This window comes from Ascaphus truei, chromosome 3 (genome assembly GCF_040206685.1).
Source record: "Ascaphus truei isolate aAscTru1 chromosome 3, aAscTru1.hap1, whole genome shotgun sequence".
NCBI lineage: Eukaryota > Metazoa > Chordata > Amphibia > Anura > Ascaphidae > Ascaphus > Ascaphus truei.
Genome location: NC_134485.1, coordinates 186,674,478 through 186,696,090, shown reverse-complemented (window position 1 = coordinate 186,696,090; position 21,613 = coordinate 186,674,478). Strand labels below are relative to the sequence as shown.

General features: G+C 39.2%; 2 protein-coding genes across 3 annotated transcripts in view; one reads left to right on the top strand and one right to left on the bottom strand.

The window, feature by feature from the left end:
• Positions 1–9,616, top strand: part of TRIM37 (tripartite motif containing 37) — a 116,139-nt gene extending 106,523 nt beyond the window's left edge. For both annotated transcript variants that reach the window (XM_075589780.1, XM_075589779.1), the window contains exons 23-25: positions 1,962–2,102; positions 7,044–7,122; positions 7,739–9,616. In XM_075589780.1, the coding sequence (XP_075445895.1) occupies positions 1,962–2,102; positions 7,044–7,122; positions 7,739–7,742 (224 nt within the window). In that variant the 3' untranslated portion in view covers positions 7,743–9,616. The remainder of the gene's footprint in view (positions 1–1,961; positions 2,103–7,043; positions 7,123–7,738) is intronic.
• A 1,998-nt stretch (positions 9,617–11,614) lies between these two features.
• Positions 11,615–21,613, bottom strand: part of PPM1E (protein phosphatase, Mg2+/Mn2+ dependent 1E) — a 388,527-nt gene continuing 378,528 nt past the window's right edge. Inside the window, exon 7 of the mRNA XM_075589782.1 lies at positions 11,615–19,760. Coding sequence (XP_075445897.1) covers positions 18,706–19,760 — 1,055 coding nt within the window. The 3' untranslated portion in view covers positions 11,615–18,705. The remainder of the gene's footprint in view (positions 19,761–21,613) is intronic.

Below are 21,613 nucleotides of genomic sequence, written 5' to 3'. Positions count from 1 at the left end.
GTGACTTCATCGCGTCACGACCGTCATAACGCATGGCCGTAATGGCACCTCCCACTGGAGTTATAGGCACGCCCAAGTAGGGGAAGATATTGAGATATTTGCCAGTTACAAAGGACTGGCTATGGTAGTTTTGCCTGCATGATGTGAATGGGGCGATGACGCGTATGACGTCATCGCGTCACGAACGGCATGACGCACGGCCGTGATGGCACCTCCCACTGAAGCCATTGGCAGGCCCAAGTAAGGGGAAGCATAAAGGTATTTCCCATTTGCAAATGACAGGCTGTAAATGCCTTGTCTGCCAAGTAAATGGGGAATGCGGATGACGTCATTACGTTTAGTATAAGCATTCACAAAATTGTCATGGTAACCATGTCAACAAGGGGAACAAGCAATTTAGCATCAAACAAAAAGCATGATATATATTCTATGAAGCCCTAAACTGTAAATAGGGGGAACTGTTAGCCAAAAACATACAATGGTAGTTTGTCCTGAGTTGGTACCAAAGAAATATATGAACATGTATATACAAGTGAAGAGACACTTTAAGAGGCCCCATGCAATAGCTGAAAAACATCTGCTGCTGTTAAGGACATAACAAAGCATGCTAGCCTAAGGTGAAGATACAGATAAAGGTAATAAAATGTACAACACCCAGCACTATGAGATGACTTTGTAATTGGATCTTAGAATATATATGATTAATAAGGGTCATATACATACATACATACAAACATACATATACACACACACCCCCTCTACCTACCTGCTTGGATTGCCTCCTTTACCTCAAATGTCATTTGATGACGCGTCTCCATGGCAACTAGTGTCAAATGATGCTGTGTTGCCATGGAGATGACGTGACTGAAGCGGGTAAATGAGTAATAAGTATTGATACACTGAAAGGTCTGTTCTAAACATCTGCTTCAGTTTTGTCATGCAGACAAGTTCCTTTAAAGTGCTCTTAGGGGAAAAAGTGCTTGTGTGCTAAATTATTTGCTCTTACCCAGAATTCTTAGTGTGTGAGCAACATGTCTGCGATTTATGTACAGAGCAAACTTTAGCAGGCTTCACATTACACATGCTTTTGCTTTGGTGTGGGTTTTTTTTAATGCCCAATATAAAAGTGCATAAGCTCTGTTCTCTTGATCACTAATCTAACTCAGAAGCCTTTCAAAACAATTACGGACAACCTCTATTGTTTCCTCGCTGCGTTTAAGTCTTGAGTTTTCTAAGTGATATTTAATACAGAAGCGTGCGTTCTTTCTTGCTAAATCGCTGCACTCTCCCACCCTGTACTAATTAAGATTTCAGTGACAGACATTCTAGAACAGAGCTTGTATTAAGGTGCCAGCATCCATCCCTATCTGTGGTGTGAAATAGTGTGTGGGTGCTGGCATTTACAGAAGGTCTTTCAGCGACATGCTATAAGAATGATTTTCACGCTTAGTCATTTGTGCGTGATGTGCTACAGTAGTTTTTTGGGATTATTACAAGATCATTGGATTAACAGTTTCATTTCTTTAACTAGTAATTAATAATAATAGCATGTTCTTTTATAGCGCTGCTAGTTTTACGTAGCGCTTTACAGAGACATTTTGCAGGCACAGGTCCCTGCCCCATGGACCTTACAATCTGTTATTTGGTGCCTGAGGCACAGGGAGATAAAGTAAGTTGCCCAAGGTCACAAGGAACCGACACCAGGAATTGAACCAGGCTCCCCTGCTTCACTCAGTGCCAGTCAGTGTCTTTACTCACTGAGCCACTCCTCCCTAATTAGTAGCTAATAATGTGTAGTTCAAAACTTCTGGGAGAGCTAAAGGATTTTTTTATTTTATTTTTAAATGATTTGGTCAAATGTCGTGTATGTATGCATATACAGTATATATATATATATATATTTTTATATTATTATTGTTTATTTTTTTTTAATTCTGATTTTTCACTCTTGTGTATTTTAGCAACCACTATGTGTTCCAAACATATTCTGCACATTTTGCCAGGGATGAGTAGTGACAGTGACACTGAAAATGAGGAGCAGGAGGAAAGCATTACCTGCGGTGGCTTTAATGACTCTTTCACAGTACAGCCTGCGGGAGAAGGTAAGTCACTGTTCAGAATGCTTGGTTCCTATTCAAATTCACAATGCTTATATAATGTTCTCCAAAAGTTTATATTTATATTTCACTCCTTCTGTCTCAGTAATAATGTCTGTATGCCTCTGCCCAATGATGCCTTCTCTCTGCCCCACTTGGCTCCATTTCTCTCTTAGCCTTTTTTAGTCTTTTAGATTCAGCAACTGATCGCAGCATATGTATGCATGTCTTTATTTATATACCCCCATTAATGTACATAGTGCTTCACAGCAGTCATACACACGACAATCATATAAATAACAGATAATATAAATAACACATGATGGAAAGGAGTGCATCAGACATAAAAGTAACATTTAGGAAGGAGTCCCTGCTCCGAAGAGCTTACAATCTAATCGGTAGATAGGAAGAACGTACAGGGACAGTAGGAGGGCATTCTGATAAGTGCATCTGCAGGGGGCCAAGCTTTATGTATCAGGTGTATGGTATTCGCCACGGAGCTACTCATATGCTTCATTAAGCAGGTGGGTCTTAAAGGTGGATAGAGGGGGTGCTAGGCGGGTATTGGGGGGAAGGGCATTCCACGGGTATGGGGCAGTCAGATATTTAAGGCGAGACAGGGCTTTAGATACAAAGGGGGTAGAGGTAGAAAGAAGAGATCCTTGAGCGGAACACAAGAGTCGGGATGGTGCATAGCGAGAAATTAGGGCTGAGATGTAAGAAGAGGCAGAAGAATGTAAAGCTTTAAAAGTGAGGAGGCGAATGGAGTGTGAGATGCGGGATTTGATAGGAAGCCAGGAGAGGGATTTCATGAGGGGAGATGCTGAGACGGATTTAGGAAAGAGTAGTGTTTCTGGCAGCAGCGTTTAGGATAGATTGTAGGGGAGACAGGTGAGCGGCAGGAAGGCCGAACAGCAGGAGGTTACAGTAATCGAGATGGAGAGAATGAGGGCCTGTGTCGGTTTTAGCAGTCGAGCAACAGAGGAAAGGTCGTATCTAATATTGCGGAGGAAAAAGCGACAGGTTTTAGATACGTTTTGAATGTGAGAGTCGAGTGTGACCCCTTGGCATCGTTCTTGTGCTACTGGGTGTATGACAACTTCCAACAGTAGGTAAGGAGGTAGTAGGGCCAGGTTTGGGAGGAAGTATGAGGAGCTCTGTTTTTGCCATGTTAAGTTTATGTCGGCCGAGGGCCATCAGGATAATATCACAGAGAGACATTCAGAAACTTTGGTCTGTACAGCAGGTGTAAGGTCAGGGGTTAAAAAGTAAATTGGGGTGTCGTCAGCATAGAGGTGATATTTAAACCCAAGAGATGTGGTTAGGTCACCTAGAGAGTGTGTGTACAGAGAAAAGATGAGAGGTCCCAGGACAGAGCCCTGGGGTACCCCCACAGAGAGATTGATAGAGGAGGAGGTGTTGGCAGAAGAGACACTGAAAGTACGATGGGAGAGGTAGGATGAGATCCAGGATAGAGCTTTGTTACGAATACCAAGAGTATGGAGAATGTGAAGAAGCGGTTGGTCCACAGTATCAAATGCTGCAGAGAGGTCGAGTAATATGAGCAGAGTGTAATGACCTCTGTCTTTGGCAGCATGGAGGTCATTAGTTATTTTTGTGACGGCTGTTTCAGTGGGGTGAGCAGTGCGGAAGCCAGATTGTAGAGGGTCTAGGAGAGAATAGGTGTTGAGAAAACAGAGCAAGCGAGAGAATACAAGACGTTCAAGGAGTTTAGAGGCAAAAGACAGGAGGGAGATAGGTTCATAGTTAGACTGGTAGGGTCAAGCTTGCTGTTTTTTTAATAATGGTATGACTGTTGCATGTTTGAAGGAGGAGGGAAAGATACCAGAGTAGAAGGTGTTAAAAATGTGTGAGCATAGGGATTATTGTAGGAGCAAGCAGTTTTAGGAGATGGGAGAGAATTTGGTCGAGGGCAAGTGGTAGAGGGAGAAGACAGCGTAAAACGAGTCAAGGAAGCCAGGAGGAGAGTTAGGAAGAGGTGTAGGATGGGAGGAGGAAATGGAGGGGATGTCCTGGCGTATAAATTCCACCTTTTCCTTAAAATAGTCGGCAAAATCCTGAGGTGAGATGGAGGAGGCAGCTGAGGGTGGTCTGAGTAGGGAGTCAAAGACAGAGAAGAGTCGGCGTGGGTTAGACTTGTGTGTGCTGATTAGTAAAGAAAAGAAGGTTTGTTTAGCCTGAGAGAGGGCAGAGTTGAAACAGGATAGCATACTGTAAATTTGTAGTGAAGGAAGTCTGCGAGTGTAAGATTTCCTCCAGAGGCGTTCAGAGGAACGAGTGCAGGAACACAGCATGCGCATGTGGGAATTTAGCCAGGGTTTGGGGTTGGAAGGGCGAGAATGGCAGAGAGAGAAAGCGGGGCATGTAGATCAAGAGAGGAGGACAGGGCAAAGTTGTAGTTCCTGGCCAGGTTGTCGGGGTCTTGAGCAGAGATGAGGGAGGAGCGTAAAGTGGAATCAAAAGCTGGTAGGTTAATAGAGTGCAGGACTCTGCAGAAATGAGGGCGATGTGGAGAAGGGGAGAAGCGACAGAGAGATAATGGGATGAGTTGATGGTCAGAGAGAGGAAGGGGGGAAATGGAGAAATCAGAGAGAAGTTTTTAGTGAAAACCAGGTCTAGGTAGTGGCCATCCTTGTGGGTGCTGGCTGCAGTCCACTGTTGAAGGCCAAAAGAAGAGGTTAGAGAGAAAGCAGGCGGCCCAGGGGAGAGAGGGGTCATCACTATGGCAGCTGAAGTCCCCAAGGAGAAGAACAGAGGAGTCTGAATCTTGACTCTCTTTCTTTTTCTCCTCAAAGTGAGACAGACAGAAGGGGGATGAGTAGAGGTAGGTGGGCGATCGATGACCACCACGTGGACAGGGAGAGGAGAGAAAATCTGGACAGTGTGAGCCTCAAAGGAGGGATAAGCAAGAGAGGGAGGAATAGGAAGAGTTCGGTAGCGGCAGAGAGGAGAGCAGGAGCCAACTGCCTCCACCCCTGCCATCAGGGTGCAGAGTGTGGGAGAAAGAAAGGCCACCATAGGAGAGGGCAGCTTCCAGAGCAGAGTCAGAGTGAGCCAGGTCTCAGTTATAGCAAATAGGAGCAGAGAGTGAGAGAGAAAGAAGTCATGCACAGAAAGGAACTTGTTAGAAAGGGAGCGAGCATTCTAAAGGGCACAGGAGAAAGGGAGAGAGGAGGGAGGGTGGCAGGGGATGGGTATGAGGTTAGAGGGGTTGACACCAGAGGGAGTGGAAATTGCATGTGGGAGGCGAGGACGACAGCATGTAGAAATAAGGGGACCAGGATTGGAAGATATATCCCCAGAAGCAAGGAGGAGAAGCATGGAAAGAAAGGGAATTTGTAAGGATTATTTGTAGGGGTCTGTTGGTGCAGGGGGTATAGCTGTTTAGTGACAGAGGGTGCAGGTAAGAAAGGAGTTCATGTGAACTGAGAAGTGGTGAAGGAAGGAGAGATGGAGATATGTGAATAGAGTTAGAGACATAATGTGGCTGGTAGAAAGAAGTGCGTACTTTGAGAAGAAGTAAGGTCACAGCAAATATTAATAGTAAAGGTCGCATCACAGCAATATTTTAGTGTGGAGATTTGCTGCCTGGGATAGATAATATCCTCCTTTCCAGCGTAGTTCCCAGTCCAGGATTTAGGGCCAGTAGGTGTTGTCCACTTCTTTTGAACTCTGGATGCTTTCTCTGTCCTCTTCACAACTAATTTAAAGCAGCAATCTATCCTAACTAACCTCTTTTTCTTTTTACAGGATTTGAATTGGGGGGTCATCCAGAGCTGACATGCACTATTTTCTGCTCTGGTGACCCCCTGCTTCCTTAGATTCTTACTAGTGAAGTTACCGGTATTACTCAAAAGATTTTAAATCGGATTTAAATGGCCATCCAATAGAAAGCGACATGATGATGATGATGACGCAGCTTCCTATTGGCCTGAAATTTGGTAGCCATTTTATTTCCCCTGAGATATGTAACCCCGGTAACTTAATCAGTGAGTATCTCAGGAACCAGGGCAGAAAGTAGTGATGATTGGCTCAAGGGGACCCCACGGCTCCCACCCTCTAAAGAAAAGGGAAAAACAGAGGCGGAATTGCTCCTTTTTTTTTTAAAGAAGCTCATGGGGAAAAAACCCACTTTCGAAACCACGTAGTAATTAATATAGTGCCTGAATGTCTGCGGCTTCTGCAGTGATCACGTGGGTTAAACCCTCATTCACCTATGTGCGACTGCACATTAAAAGAATAAAATCATACGTGTCCTTTTAATTTACATTGCTTGCTTATATAGTGATGTGCTATGTACATGTTTGGCACTGTATACAAGCAAATGAATATGATCAATAAACTTAAAAGGCTTGCTTTTGAGGGGACCATTTGTCATGTGACAGAAGTTACGTAACAGAAAGAGGATCCTATCTCTTCATGCTGGGTTTAGCAATCAACTGCACAACAGGAAAGTGTGGCTCGAAAAAGTAGGAGGACTGTTGAAACAGATTCCAAACCCTTTGTTAAAGTTTTAAAGGGATCAGCTCAAAGTGCTTCTGGAATTCATGCTTTTTCTGTACTTTGCATTGAAAATGTTCTTGTTGCCACTTAAATTTGCTGCCTTCATACACATTGCTCTGTGACCCCTTGCCATCCGGTGAAATGTGACACACTACAGTATGCAGGAATCTGCACGTTTCTAGTGATGTCTTCCATTGCAGCTTCGCCATCTCAAGGTCCAAACTGACGAGTTCATTTTAAACATGAGCAAAAACATAAAATTATGTTTTACATTGCATTATCATGAATTAATATATGATAATTCAATATAATTTGCATACATACCCACACCCACAAGCTCTACAACCTACAGTGAAACGTGTGTTTTTGTAGTTGCTGCTGTAACTATGCCTGTTTTCATGGACATTTTGCATTTTTCTGCAGATCAAGGCTGTGCTTTTTCACAAGACAATAACCTAAGCTCAGAAGACATTTGCTTTGCTGCTGGACAGGACAATGGAAGGTATCTATATTAACAGCTTCTGTTCTAGACTAGAGGATACTAGATGCCTCTCAATTCTCTGCAATATCAAAGTGATTTAGTAGAAATAGGTCACATTTGTCTGTGTGACCAAGAGTATTACTCTAGCCAGGCTTCACAAACCAAATGCACCTTCATCCACATTATCTGGTTGAAGCTGATAAATATGTTGTCTATTATGAAGCAGAGTGCTGTGACAGCAGTCCCAGACATCTTATTGGTTATATGACCTCATCAATTGGGTCTTCATCCCACCAATCATTCGTTTTGTATAAACAAAGGCAAATTTCTATAGAAAGCCACTTAAGGGCTTCCACAATGACACTAAAATTAGGGGGGGGGGGGGGGGAAACACATTTGCTGTTATTGCTACACAGACTGTATGGTCTGCATTTCTTGGCCCTTTGCCGTATAGGTTTGCAGGAGGGATGTAAATCTAAACTGACAGGCGTAATACACTCGGATGAGTGGAGAGCTGCATTTAGCAAAACAATGGTCGGGGTTTTTCAGGGTTTATTAGAGCTTTTACACTGTAATCGGGTCAGCTCCCTAATAGACCCCCGTGACTTCTGCTTATTTGTGTTTTTTTTTTTGCTAGGTAATGTGATGGAGAATATGGAAACGTTACTTCTGTTGTGCTGAAGACTTGAAGTCCTGCACACTAGACTACTTAGCAACGTGTCTTATTTAGGATGCGCACTCACTAACTTCTTTATTCCATCTGCATGGCTACAGCAGGCATTTGTACGGTATTGTATAGTACAAAGATGTGATTCTTTTATCTTTTTTATTGTGGCTACAAGGCTGGGCAATATCTATGATCATGCTTGTGGCTCTTAGAGAAAGAAACGTTGGAATAGTAGCCTTTAAATATACATATCAAAGCTAGGTAGGTGCTATTTTACTGGGGATTACAAGCAATAAATAGAAGACTGAATTGCACAGCAAACCATTAACTCAAGACAGGATCATTGGCTTGTATTATTAAGTGCTTTAAGCTATTGCAGTAACTACAGTATGTTGAGAGTATCTGATGACACCAGTGTTTTAGAACACTCAAACCTTTCCTGAGGGCCCCGACCCAGATGAGGTTTTTGTACCAACCAACCAACATCCTGTTTATGTATATCGGGTACCTGTGTGCAAATATATTAGTGATTACCTAATCCTGGTGATGCCGGAGAAGATGTTTGAGAACAAGTGCTATAGAAATAATCTTTCATCACTTTGAAAACATCTGCACCCTCTTCTTCAGATTTTCTACTTTCTTTTGGTATTGTGATCATGTCTCAAACTGCAAGACGTGGCTGCTAATGAGACAACAAGAAATCTCTGCCACAAAGATGTGGAGAAAACAATCCTGTGTCTTGAGATTCCTATAGGTTTTATGAGCAAGCAACCTCTATTCTCCATGTCCAGACACTGCTTCATTAGGGCATAGAAATATTTGTGTTTGCCTGTTTGATACGGAGGGGACCTAATTTGCAAGACAAAACATTTCATACTGTTTGTCCTCTTTCTCTACAGAACCAAGCTTACAAGTGGCAGCCTCCCTTATGTAGATAAGCAGTAAACATATTTGCCATGGATCATTTGACAGGTTGTAATAACGTTCAGTGAAAGATGATTTCTATGGAAATGAAGTTGGTGCATTAGCTTTTGAGACCTTACAAGTCTTGTCTGCTGCGAGATTTCCATGTTCTGAGATACATCTATGGTGTCAGGAAAATCTCGTAGTATAAACTATGAATAACTGTCCTGTTAGACCTTTGTATGACAACACTACTAGAAAAACAAATCATCTTCCCTATGCAGTGTTATCAAATCTGCGTCCTTTTTTAGCTCGATTAAAAACACTGATTCGTCAATGCATTTTCAAACTAGTGCATTATATTTATGAACGCACTAATGCTTTTGGTTAATTTGATCTGATTTGGCAAGCTGTTATTTATTTAACATTTTTATTTGGCATCAATGAAGTTGCTGGATAATTTGATTTAATCCATAAAACATACATACTAAAAATGCCTGTTTCCAAAAGAAAGAAAATGTATGCAACGTGTAAAACCATTTACTTGGTGAAGAGTTTTAGGATTGGGATCACATCTACTTGCTAGTAGGACTTGTTTTCATTTTCAGACCTCCACAAAGATACAGGAATAAAAGTGTATTTTTTATAGTTCAAAAGCTACAGGGACTGCTCCCTACCCAAGCCTGCAGACCACCCGAGCAATGAACTTGCCAAGCATCTTGCTGCTGTCCACAACATTTGATAAGCTGCTGTACTGTTAATGTTGTCTGAAAGCTGGGTACAAGTATAACATAAATATGAATGTTGGCTATTTAAACTCTTGTGTTCTTTGTCATTTTCACTTTATTTGTGGTTGTTCTATTTTTGTGTCATTTATGATTTGTTTTGTACTTTCATTCATATAGTTTACGTTGCACTTTTTGTTAATAAAATTTAACGAGAACATTTTTGTCCATTTTGTTTTTTTTAATCTTCAACAAACAAATGTAGTTTTCAAATAACCTACAACAGTGTTCTGATTGGGATTATTGAACCTGCTACTGTACTTATACAATAAGGTGCCCCACACTACTACTTTTCAGTTCCAGAAATTGTGTGGCCACTAACGTCAAAAGAAGCCTCCTCTTGCACTGTATTCCTCAAACCCAATTAACATTGTAAATTTACGTTTTGCTTAACAAAAAAAATATGCTTTATAAATAATTCATATAAATTGTGGATCAACTGAATATTCAAAGAACTACCTACTGCTGTTCTTTGGTTGGCTGTTTTCATAAATACACTTTACTTGGCCATCTGTCTACTTACCAAGTTTAACATGTCTGGGCACTTGTAGCTCAAAGAAATAGGCACATGAGTTTTGCAAAGTGTCTAGCTTCTGTCACAGCTATGATTTTATGAAATGAGGTGCAAACAGAATACATATCTGTGTGCATACATGTATTTTATGTGACAAATGGGAAAGGAGTATATGAGGTAATCATGAAAAGTAGCTGTGAATTATAAGGGCATAATTTTTCAAGAAGGGTTGTTGGCCAAAAGAACATTTTTGCAATGGTATATTGCAGTTACATGGGTATGAGAGTTCACTATTACGACACCATAGTGTACCGTGTTTAACATTTGTTTAATCTATTTCAATAGTAGTCCCAAAAGCACAATTACAAGTAACACGATTTGCTTTGGTTTTCCCTCAAGGCTCTTTAACTAACAATTATTCCAGTGCTGCAGTGAGTCCAAAAACATGTAATATTCTTCTCAGTAGTGGAAAGATTTGAGAATTTGGCAGTGACATATACAAGGGGCTCTCAAACTTCTCATTAGGTACTACTTGCCAATGAATGTATTTGCAAAAGGATATTTATTCATCAGTATTGCAAATAACTAGCCCGCCCAAGGGTTCTGAGTAGAAGTTTAAGCAGCCACTAAATTGTGTGATCAAGAAGAAAAAAAATCTGAGTAAGTAGCTGTGGTAAACTCGCTGCATTTGAAGTGGCCAACGTAGTTCTAATCGGTGCCCGCTCTCCTTGTGACCTTGGGCAAGTCACTCCATCTCCTGGTGACACAAAACAGTTGATTTTAAGCTCTTCCAAGGGAAAGGAGTCCTTGTGCCTGCAAAGTTCTATGTACAGCACTGCGTATATTGTCAACATGGGAAACAATTATTGGTAATCAAATGTAATTTTGTTGAAAACAAAAAAGACTGGGCAGAGCAGACATTACTATTTTGGGATGGTGATACAGTTGTGGCAAAAAAGATTGATTTGAAATAACCAGACATTAAAGAGATAATGGTGGGTAATAAATTGAGGAAAAAAAACCTCCACTGTACAGTATACAGGAAATAAAAATCACTTGTGGTGCATTTGCAGTCTTGGACAAATCTGCAACCCTGTCTTTTCCAATGATCACTTGGCAAACAGTGCTTCCACTGCAGTTAGGGATTCTGGGTAATGACATGCACATGAGCATCCAGTGAGTAATTATTTACTTATCCATTGTAACATGGAGCCCTATAAGTGCCTGCCCTATTACCCAGCTTTTCAGCACAGCCTGGGTTAAAGTGCACAGCCAGTAACCCTGCTCCCTAGACAGCTGTTTCGACCTTTTGGGTCTCATCAGTGCGAGGTTGTATTTTAAATAAGATTACATTACTGAATCAATTATTTTTGCAGTGTTGGCACTAGTAGTGGGGTACTAGTAAAATAACAAACTGTTAGCTAAAAACAAACAAACTGGCAGGTTATTACATTTAGACCTCCTTTACACGGCTTTGTGGTGAAAGTTGATGTAATAGCTTCCGTTCCATTATTAATCAAATATGCCTTTGATAAAAAGGACTTAATTATCTAAATTGTACAGAATTGTATCATCTCTTGCCAATTTGGACAAATATTGACTAACGCTTAAAACGTGTTAATGAAAGAAAGACAGCAGAAAATATTGTTTACATGTTTCTATTTATTACTATACTCGTCAAATCCCAACAATGATTTTTTTTTTTTTCATCTGATAGAACATGTTGCATTTTAGGTAAAATACAAAGGAGCTTTCTCATACATACAAGACTAATATTACCCATCTCCCACAAGGCGCATAATCTTGTTTATAAAAAGCCTCTGTTAAGATGCCTTGAACTGAAACACTTCCTTAAAATAATGGAGGTGAAAAGACTTCCAGGACAAGGAAATACTAGAAGGACCTGGCAGCCAAACAGCTGGATAAAGTTTAAAGGATACGGGTGGATCTTCAACACACTTATATACTGACTACAGCTTTGAGGATAAAACAAATAAAACAGACTGATCATCAGGAACAAATGACTGCAGTGGTTTTACTATTGTTGCTAATTTTACACTTTAATAGATGTATTCCTAGGGTGTCCTATTTAACAAGTTCAAATGTACAGAACAAAAAGCCTGATGCAGTGCAATAACAAGCGGAAAAATGAATGAAACTACTTTTTTTTCTCCCCCTAATTTGTAGTTTATTCTAATACTGAATGCATATGGTAACTTAAATCTGTTCATGCATTACTTTGTCAGATATGCAATGCAAAAAAAAATATATACTTTTTAAAAAATAATTTAAAATAAAAATGTAATACATTTACTGGCCAATGTTCTGTATTTAAATGAAGTCCACTACTCGAACTGAAGTGAATTTAGTCACGTTATTTCCATGAATCTTTTAAGTTTCTACAACTGATTATTTTGGGCAGAAAAACAATTTGCAGTTTTGTAGTTTGCATTTTTCTAAACACTGATTTTGTTTTTGTGCCAATAAAGATTTCCTAGAGGCAGCTGGTTCCAGAAGAAATCTGTGCCAAAAACCACATCACAGTAAATGTGGCATTAGTTTCAAACACCTAGTCTGATGTTCTTTGGGGGGTGAGAGGGGGGGAAACCGTATAAGCCACAAGAAACTTTATAAATCAATGTTGAATGGAGGTTATGAAGTTCAAATGCTATTTTACATTTTCATTTGTGGTGATGGTCTGATGATTTGTTTGCAAGAACAACGGATGGCACTTCTAGGCAAACCACAAAATATTTACATATGTATAACGTGTTTTCCAACCACCTTCTAGTGCAATACGTAGGTGGGGATCACAGCTGTGATGGGGAACTGAGCCCCTTTTAAAAAGAAACATGTTAAAGTATACACAAGCAGACCAATAAGACATTGGTCCATATTAAACTCACAGTGAATAGCTTACAAGCGAGTTTTGAACAGTGTTAGGTTGATGGCTTGAATAGGTCTTAAAAACAACACTATGTTTTCATTCTTGATTTACTACTTTTCATGTCTACCAGATGCTGATAAAGATTATCTTAGCATTAAAAGGGATACACCAGCTCTTTATCAGAATATTTTTTTTGTTTTTAAATATATATATATTGCACACGTTACCAGGAACACGCTAAAATTACAGAACATAGAATCTCTAAGGACTACACCTCAGCATTAACAGTTAATAAATACAATGTACTATAGGTAATGTTAATATTGGTCTAATATTTTGTTTGTGTTTTTACATCATCACCAAGTTATACCATCATACTGTAAATTACAAGATACAGAAATGTTTAGATACCAGTAGTTAGAAGGGTTACTTATTGCTTACAATCGGCAAATAAGGGCAAAGATTTCTAATCGTCACCGGAATGAAAAAGGGATAACACTGCATTTCACAAAGCACTGCTTTTTGTCTAGCGTGTAGAATCCAGAGCAGTATATATTGGACCAAATAATCAGTACTTTAAGAGTTTATATGTATGTGTGTGTGTGTGTATATATATATACACACACATATACAGTCATTAATTACCTCCATCTTCTTGTTTGTGCATCTTATCACACTCTTTGTGATTAAAATAATGTATTACTTTTTCCTTTTTTTAAAACTGTCTGGAATAGGCCTTTTTACACCACATGACATTAACTATGACATCTCCTAACTCCCCTTCTCTGCTATAAACGAGTTGCAGGCCTTATGAAGCATGTTGAGATGGAACAAATAGAAGGGGAGTAAAAAAGGATGGTGGTATGGTGTGTTTATCTTGCATACCTTATTAGGTCAGCACTCCTATAAAAGTCTGAATAATAATGTTACTATGCATATTGGAGTTAGCGCACATAACTGTAGATTAAATCATTAGATATGCACCAAGTCTTTGGGACTGCATTATTGCTTTGTAATCATCCAAACTCTGTGTTAATGAAATTCATATTCCAGTTTTTAGACCATACAAGACAGAGAAAAGGGAGTCTGTTTTATTATAAATACCATTGGTTTGTTCATTGAGGTTTCCCAAATTCCATAACTTATGACCGACACTTCAATTTGTTAAAATAACTACTATATCTGAAGACCGTGAGTGTGTTGCATTTGTTCCTTATGGTTTAGTATATAACCTGGAAGTATTCTAGGCCCTGCTATCACCCACGGCAGTATTCAGTTATTTAGGTGCACTCACATTGATTTCTTCAATAAAATAGGTCTTTCTGAATGGAGATAATAATTTTTTTAAAAATGTGCAATTATCGTTTAAGCGGACTACTTAATCAAATATGAGATTTCCCAGGTTTATAGTTTTGATGCTCAATCTTTAAATCTTAGTGACTTTAGTCAACTATTCCAGTAGTTCAGGTTCTGAGGTCCTTTGAAGCAGAGACTGTGCCAGACTCTCATTTTACGCAACTTATCTTGGTGTGCTTTAGGTAACTACAATATATTATAAGCAGTTTCTAGTAGGCATTAGATGTTGACTGCCTGAGAAGCAATAACATTGGCCTGTTCTCTCTGTCAAGGGGTTTTGATAGATGTGTTTTATTTATCAGTTACCCTAAAATCAAGTTTAAATGGGCTACACATAGGTATAGACATGACTTTTGCTTATATTGGTTCTGTATCCCGTATATTACAATACATGTGTACTTTTGTTATTAAGCATCATTTGCTATATTGCTGTTAACCAAACTTGTTTTAGAGTAATCCGTTGGCTTTCTGTATGTCTCCCTTTTCCCACACGTGGTTTTGCTTCTTACGGGAACCTTAGCCAGGCCATGTTTTAGGCATAACCAAGCAACATACATGATATTTAATATACTGTAAGTGCATTCTCATTTAAATTAGTTAATGCTACTCTCCTTGAATTCAGTGCTAAAACATACGTGTGGGGCAGTTATCATGATATTGAGAGCATTTTTTTCTTTAATGCTTTGCTCTCTCCACTGTTTAGTAATGCGCAAGTGAAGATATTCTTATTTGTTAATATCCCTTATTTTATCATATCAAATATAATAAGAAATCTAAATTGAGATTTAAATTTAGCTCTTATTTTCATGACTTCATCAAGAAGTGTAACCTTGATAGTGACTTGTTTTATATTAATGCCATTGACATTTCTTTAGGTCTATTTATACAGTAAAGTATATCATAATTGTGCCAAGTTTATGGGTGTTGCTGCACTTAAAATAATAGCCCAACAACTTATAAATGGGATTGATGGACTTTTTTAAATTAATGAAACCATGGGTTATTTATAAAGATGACTATATTGGTTTTATCTTGGCACTTTGCCTGGTTCCAGGGATATTGAAAATGAAAGTCTCCCCCTCTCGAGAGCCAAATACCAGCACATTTCATAGATGTAGGTATGGTCTACGTAGTGACTTTTGTATATAGTCAAAACCTTTTTCATATTAAATATCTTAAACTGCTAGAAGAGTGATTTTGCTCTGATTGATCCTTCTGCCTAGGTTCCAACTAATAAATAATTGGGTTTTTTTTGCAGGTGGCAATGCTACTTTAATATCTCTAGCTTGGATGCTTAGGATTCTGACACAACAAAAGCACAAGCTTATAAGAAGCGGTTTCAGATAGTTTGACCGACTAAATCTCAGATTTATCAAGCTCAGTAACAGGTTAATGGCGCCTCACCCTGTTTCCCTTCCCCCCACCACCCTCTGTTTAGTGACTGGTATATGACTCCTTCAGCCTGTTTACACAGTTGTACCATAACTTTTAAAGGCGCATGCCCTCCACTTGAAAAAAAATTAAAATAAATATATATATATATATATCTACCTTTATAGGATAAGGATATCCATCTAACATTCATGTGGCATTCTCCTATATTACTTGGACAAGTGTGTGAAAACTCCCTCTGAAAACACCTACTGTCTGGGATGGAATAATATGGCAGATATCATCAAACTGGAATTAAACTTCCAGCTGATTCTATCGCTGCACTCACTAGAGAGGGAGAACATTGAGAAATAAATGATTCAGGGTGAGAAAAATAGCAGCCATAGATGGCAATTCTTGTAACTAAAATTGTTTGTCAGTACATGTTGTTGTTTTTTATTATTATTAATTTTAATTTAGGGTAGTACTTTATTTTTTATTGGTCACAGAATACTAGTTTTTTTTGTGTTGAAATAGTTGGCTTGCTATAATCTTGTGTAGTTTTTTAAAAAATATTTCAAGGAACACACTGCTATTTAAAAAAATAGCCTCAAAATATTTTTTCAAATGTACCGTTTAAAAGCAACACAGCAATGACACCTAACAAAATGACAGCTTTCTTCAAATTGGTTTCAGAAATCCAGGAGGCAGTATTCTTTGATTTTTACATCAAAAGGTTCAGAGAAACTGAAATACATTAAGAATCCTCATTAAACCCTCTGTCTTCTGCTTCTTCTGAAAAAGTACAGCCTTGTCCTTTTCCACTTTCTGCAATATTCTAAAGGTGAAGAAGAAAAGTTTGGACTGTTACAGAAGCTGACAGAGATTAGTTCTGAATTTCAATGCATTTCAAACTGTCGAATTTTAGTATTTTATGGGAGCTAACTGAGAAAAGAGCATTGCCCAAGACTTTGCATGTCTTGTTCTCAGCAGAAAAGGTTATTAAAAGTAATTAAGCGGCACGTTATTACATCGGCCAGTGCGCTACCTATATTTTTCAGTGTAATCCTTGTGGATAAAAGACAGAGTACATTTAATTATTACCTATATTATGCGATATAGTGTATGTAGACTGCTTTTAAATAATACATTTTGGCTTGTAAAGAAGGTTGAATCAAACAAAAAAAAGAGAGAATCAAGAACATGCAACTTGGAATGCCCCTAATTCAAGGGGACAAAAAAAAAAAAGGCAATGAAAGCATGGGTGCTACAGGCAGGACACCTAGTCAGGGTTCTGGCATGAATGGAAAATGGGGGAAGCCGTGCACATCAAAAAAAGATGCAAAAGAGTTAATGCAAAAAAAAAGGTACTTTAATGACTAAAACGGTCACAAAAATCCAATGTTTTGGTACTGACCACCATCCCCCATTTTCCATTCGGCTTGGAAAGAAGAACATGTGGTTTATGTGAGAACTTAATTTGTACGACTATAGTAGTGCAGATTGGGTTCAGTGGGATACTACTAGGATATGAACATACCGTATGACGTGAGTAAGGTTAAGATCTTATTTGAATGAGTTTGCATCTTTATTGCCAGTGGTGCTTGCAAAACATACTCAGTGGAGAATACTGTATATATGTTTTGGGCTGCTGAAAAGATGGGATGTCCATTCTGCAACAGTTAAACGACATGCTAGAATACATTTGTCAATGAAAGATCGTGAAATACTGGATGTATAAAGGAAACACTGAATTAAATTAGGACAGTTCATGTCTGAAGGACACTGATGCTATATAGAAATGAGCAGGCTCTGCTGTGTTCATTTTGTGTGATAACACAGTAATAACCCATTGTTGATTTTCCCACAGTACAAGTGTCTTTAGTGATTTTTGGTTGGATTTAGAGGGGTAGCCGGTGGGGGATAAGCAACAGTATATTTATAGGGTGTTTATTGTGTTTACGTTCTCTAAATAGAAGCTTTGAAAGGTGGAACATGAGCAGTGAAACTCAGACTTGTATTTTATGACAACATGCTGATTTTCAGGTGACAGTGAGACTTGGATCATGAACTTCTATTGAAAAGATTGCATGATTTTTATAATGCATGATTTTTATAATGCAGTTACTGATTTTCTTGATGCCTTCATACCTGAGTTTCTGCTGCACTGTAGAAGTTGGTTTATCAGCAGTAACCACTTAAAAGGGAAAACATTGCATCTTACTATACTCGAGCAGTGCCTTATTGCCAATATAAAGTGTGACATCTAATACAATAGCAAGAACTGGTATTAATACATAGAGCCTTTTATCTCCAAAGTATGCTTTAGCCACAATCACAGTGGAATTTGGGGTATAGAAATACAGCGATCTTCAGAAGGTTACCTATATATAACGTAGTGGTTTACAAACCACTCGAGGGCCTTGAGCCATGCCAGGTTTTCTGTGGCAACCATAATCCTTGTATGCCTATTAGGCACATTCACCTGTACGCAAATGAATTCATGATTGCTAGAATTTGGTTTGAAATCAGAGAGAGGTTAGAGAACCACTATTATAAACAATTTGGGAAATTAACCTATAACCTCTTCTGTTAAAGAGCTTCACCATAGTGTCACAAGGGTTATCATATCTGGTATAAATCACACCAGAAAAGGACAGTCAGTTAAAAAAAATGTATTTGGGCAGTGGCAACTTGAACTGCATTCGGTATTGGCTACATCACTGGTACATCACTAAATAGGCCTGTGTTAACTCAATCATTCACTTTATAGAAATACCAGCCACCACACTGTCTCATCCTTCTGCATTTTAAGATTCCTCTCCAAGTGCTTGATGTGGCCTGATGTGCTCACGGGCCTCTACAAACAAGGGACAAAGTGTAGGGGCTGTGATACAAACATGACAATAGTGGCTCCCAAAATCATCTGTGCCAAGTTGATATCTCTGTATGATTCCTTGTGGAAATGTCCACTTATCTAAATAGAGTACTATACTTTGCACTGTTTAGGGCAAGGTCAATACACTGAAATAGAAGGATGCCATTAAAGTCTGGGTCGATCTAACCTAAGTCACTGGAGCACTACAGTTATATAACAAGAGGGGGGTGGTAGATTTCCTTTTTACATTTTATAGCACCTATGGTCTACCATGGCTATACAATTGCTCTCTCTTAACAATGCCTTATTCAGCCAATTAACTTTCTGACTATTTTTCCTACAAGTTAGAGAGCTACGTATTGACACTCTATGTTTACCGACGCTTTGCACTTGTGCCACTAATGTGGACCCTGCTTTGTGTGAAAGCTTTTGGGCACAGGGAAGCTTTGGAAACTTTCGTTTGGTCTTAGTCCCTTCTTGCCTCTTTCCGAAGCGCATGGGAGATAAACGAGAGGGGCTTTTCAGCGCGATTTCCAAACATTCATCAATTAACTCCTGTGAGGGACAGAGTGAGCCCTCCTTCATGGGCATCAAGATATCGACATATCCCGAGCCTTGGTTGCCTGGAACACTTCCATTCTGATTTTTCTCCTCACAAGCTGATGGGCTTTCTACAGACTCATTCCTCACAAACTCCTTGCTCCCATTGGCTCGCTTTGGTGAGCTAGCTCTGGACACTTTGGAGCACGGGAAGCATTTGGCACTGCGCGGTTTGCCATCTCCTCCTTGCAGCGGGTCTAGGTAGCCCTGTTCTTCGATAACCTGCACCACAGGGCTGAGGTTCAAGCTAGTTCTGTCTGTGAAAGACTCTCGACCATCATATCCTCCTAGGTCAGCAGGGGCAGAGCACTGGTGCATGGGCCATGACCCTTTGCAGTCCCCCTGGTTCTCTTTGTCATCCCCATTGTCTTCATGTCCGCCCTCAAACGAGTTCTCGGTCTGGTTGGATTCCTGACCCGTGTTGGCTGCCGCATTCAAGTCCCTGAGGAATACCACAATGACCGTGATGTTGTCACTTGAGCCGGCATCACGGGCAGATGCCACCAGCTTGTGGGCAACCATGCTACTGTCTCCATTGTTCTCCTTCAGGTGGTCAGACACCACTTTCACTGCCTCATCAGGGTTCATCGTATCGTAGAAGCCATCGCAGGCCAAAATGAGGTAGTCCTCAGAGCCATCGAGGACGGTGGATCCAGAGTCGGCGTCACCGCAGATATATGGCTTGTGTTCAGCATCCCCTGTGGGGATGAGAATGAATTAATGCTACATTACGTATTTTGGGGTCTTCCGTAGCCTGTCTCTGGATGTATCTTGAACCAGTATTAAATATAGTCTTATTTTATTTATTTTGTAACTAGCTTCAACTCATGAAGAAACTCTCCACAAACATACAAAAAAAAAAGTAAGTAAGCAACTACATTGGTAACTAAAACTAGTGAATTAACAATATAAATGAAGATTTTCAAATATATCTTAGTTAACTTTGTTTATCTTTTAATAATCTTTAAACAAAAACACTATAAAAAAGCATTCTTATGATGAGTTCAAGCTAAAATTAATACAAATTACGTCAGTCAAATGTGGGCTGCAAAATTATTGCAAGAGCTTTGAGGTTACATAAAAAACATGTAAATTCATGAATTTAAACAAAAATAATTAATACAAGTAAATTACATCTCATGGGTCAGGAGGGAACAGTCTTGAAGCAGCTAATGTAAGTGTTGACATAGAAAACAACAGTGAGATTTGAGGACAATGCATCATCATCTTCCACTGTTGGCATTGTGCTTTAGCCTCACAACTTCTCTGGTGGCAATGGGGTTAATGAGACAGACAATTAATTAATCTAAATAATTATTTCATTAATTTTAACCCGTATTCTACCCTCTGCTGTTTGATTGGGTTATGGGGAAAAACAATCTTTCCATTCATTAAACTGAGGATCTGCTGTGAGGCAGCTTCAAAGAAATATAGCTGTTTCCCGTGTGGGCCATATAAATAATTGTAGAGGAATAGTAGTAAAAGGATAAACCTGCAGCCCTTAGTCCCTGAAGAACCAGATCAACCCCTTTCTACACTGAATAGCAAAGCTCTCCACTTAAAGCAGTAATTCCTCTTAATATGGTACTGTATATGTAATGCTTTACACACAGTAGTAACCTCAATTTTTTAGAGATGCTTTTCATATACTGTTGCAAATGGTTTATTATGGGAATATATACAAAGAAAAACAATTCTGTCTTCAGTGACTGGTAAATGGAATGGCCCAGAACAAGTGGAATGTAATCTGAGTGTATGCATGAAACGCCAATTAAGTGCTGATTGGCTGAACACTCAAAAGGGCAATGCATCAATCATTAACCCCATTAGTACTGCTCAGTATTTCTTACGCCTCAATTCCACTTATACTGTTCGAAAAATGTTATATAGAAAAATTGAATTTTCTTTTTCGCTTTAATGCTATTTACATTCATATTGAGAATGAGCACTCAACAAATGCAATATGTATTATATGCTTCACTGAATAAGTTGTGTATTTTGGAGCTTGTGGCTCTAGATTTAATAAGCTATTAAACATTTCTTAACCTATGCCACCGACGACCCATGCTTGTATGTACTGTACATTCTACAGTACTAGTGGGAATTCACTGACCTTTGCCACATCCACCGTGCTAAAACATTAATGTGGGGACAGTCTGTAAATTCTTCAACATTAACAATCAACAGGAGAGTCCTTTCTCAGAAAAGATGTGTGGATATTTTTCATGGATAACTATTTCTCATTTATACAAGAGATTCCAGTTATTAGAAATGTGGAGACGTAGTAGTTTTAAATTGACAAATGGTCCTTTTCATTGGATGGTTGCTTTGATCGTATATGCCACTCCAGGAGCAAAGGGGTTTTAACCTGACACTGCACTTGGAGAAGAGAACGAACTAGTTTGACATTGTGTGGTACTTCGGAGAAGTGTTAGCATTTAATAACACGTTCTTGGCTTAATTGCATCCTAGGTGAGATGACTTTGGATTTCCCCATATACTTTATTCATGGTTTCTGGTTCCTTTAGCTTTCACCCACTAGTTGTATGTC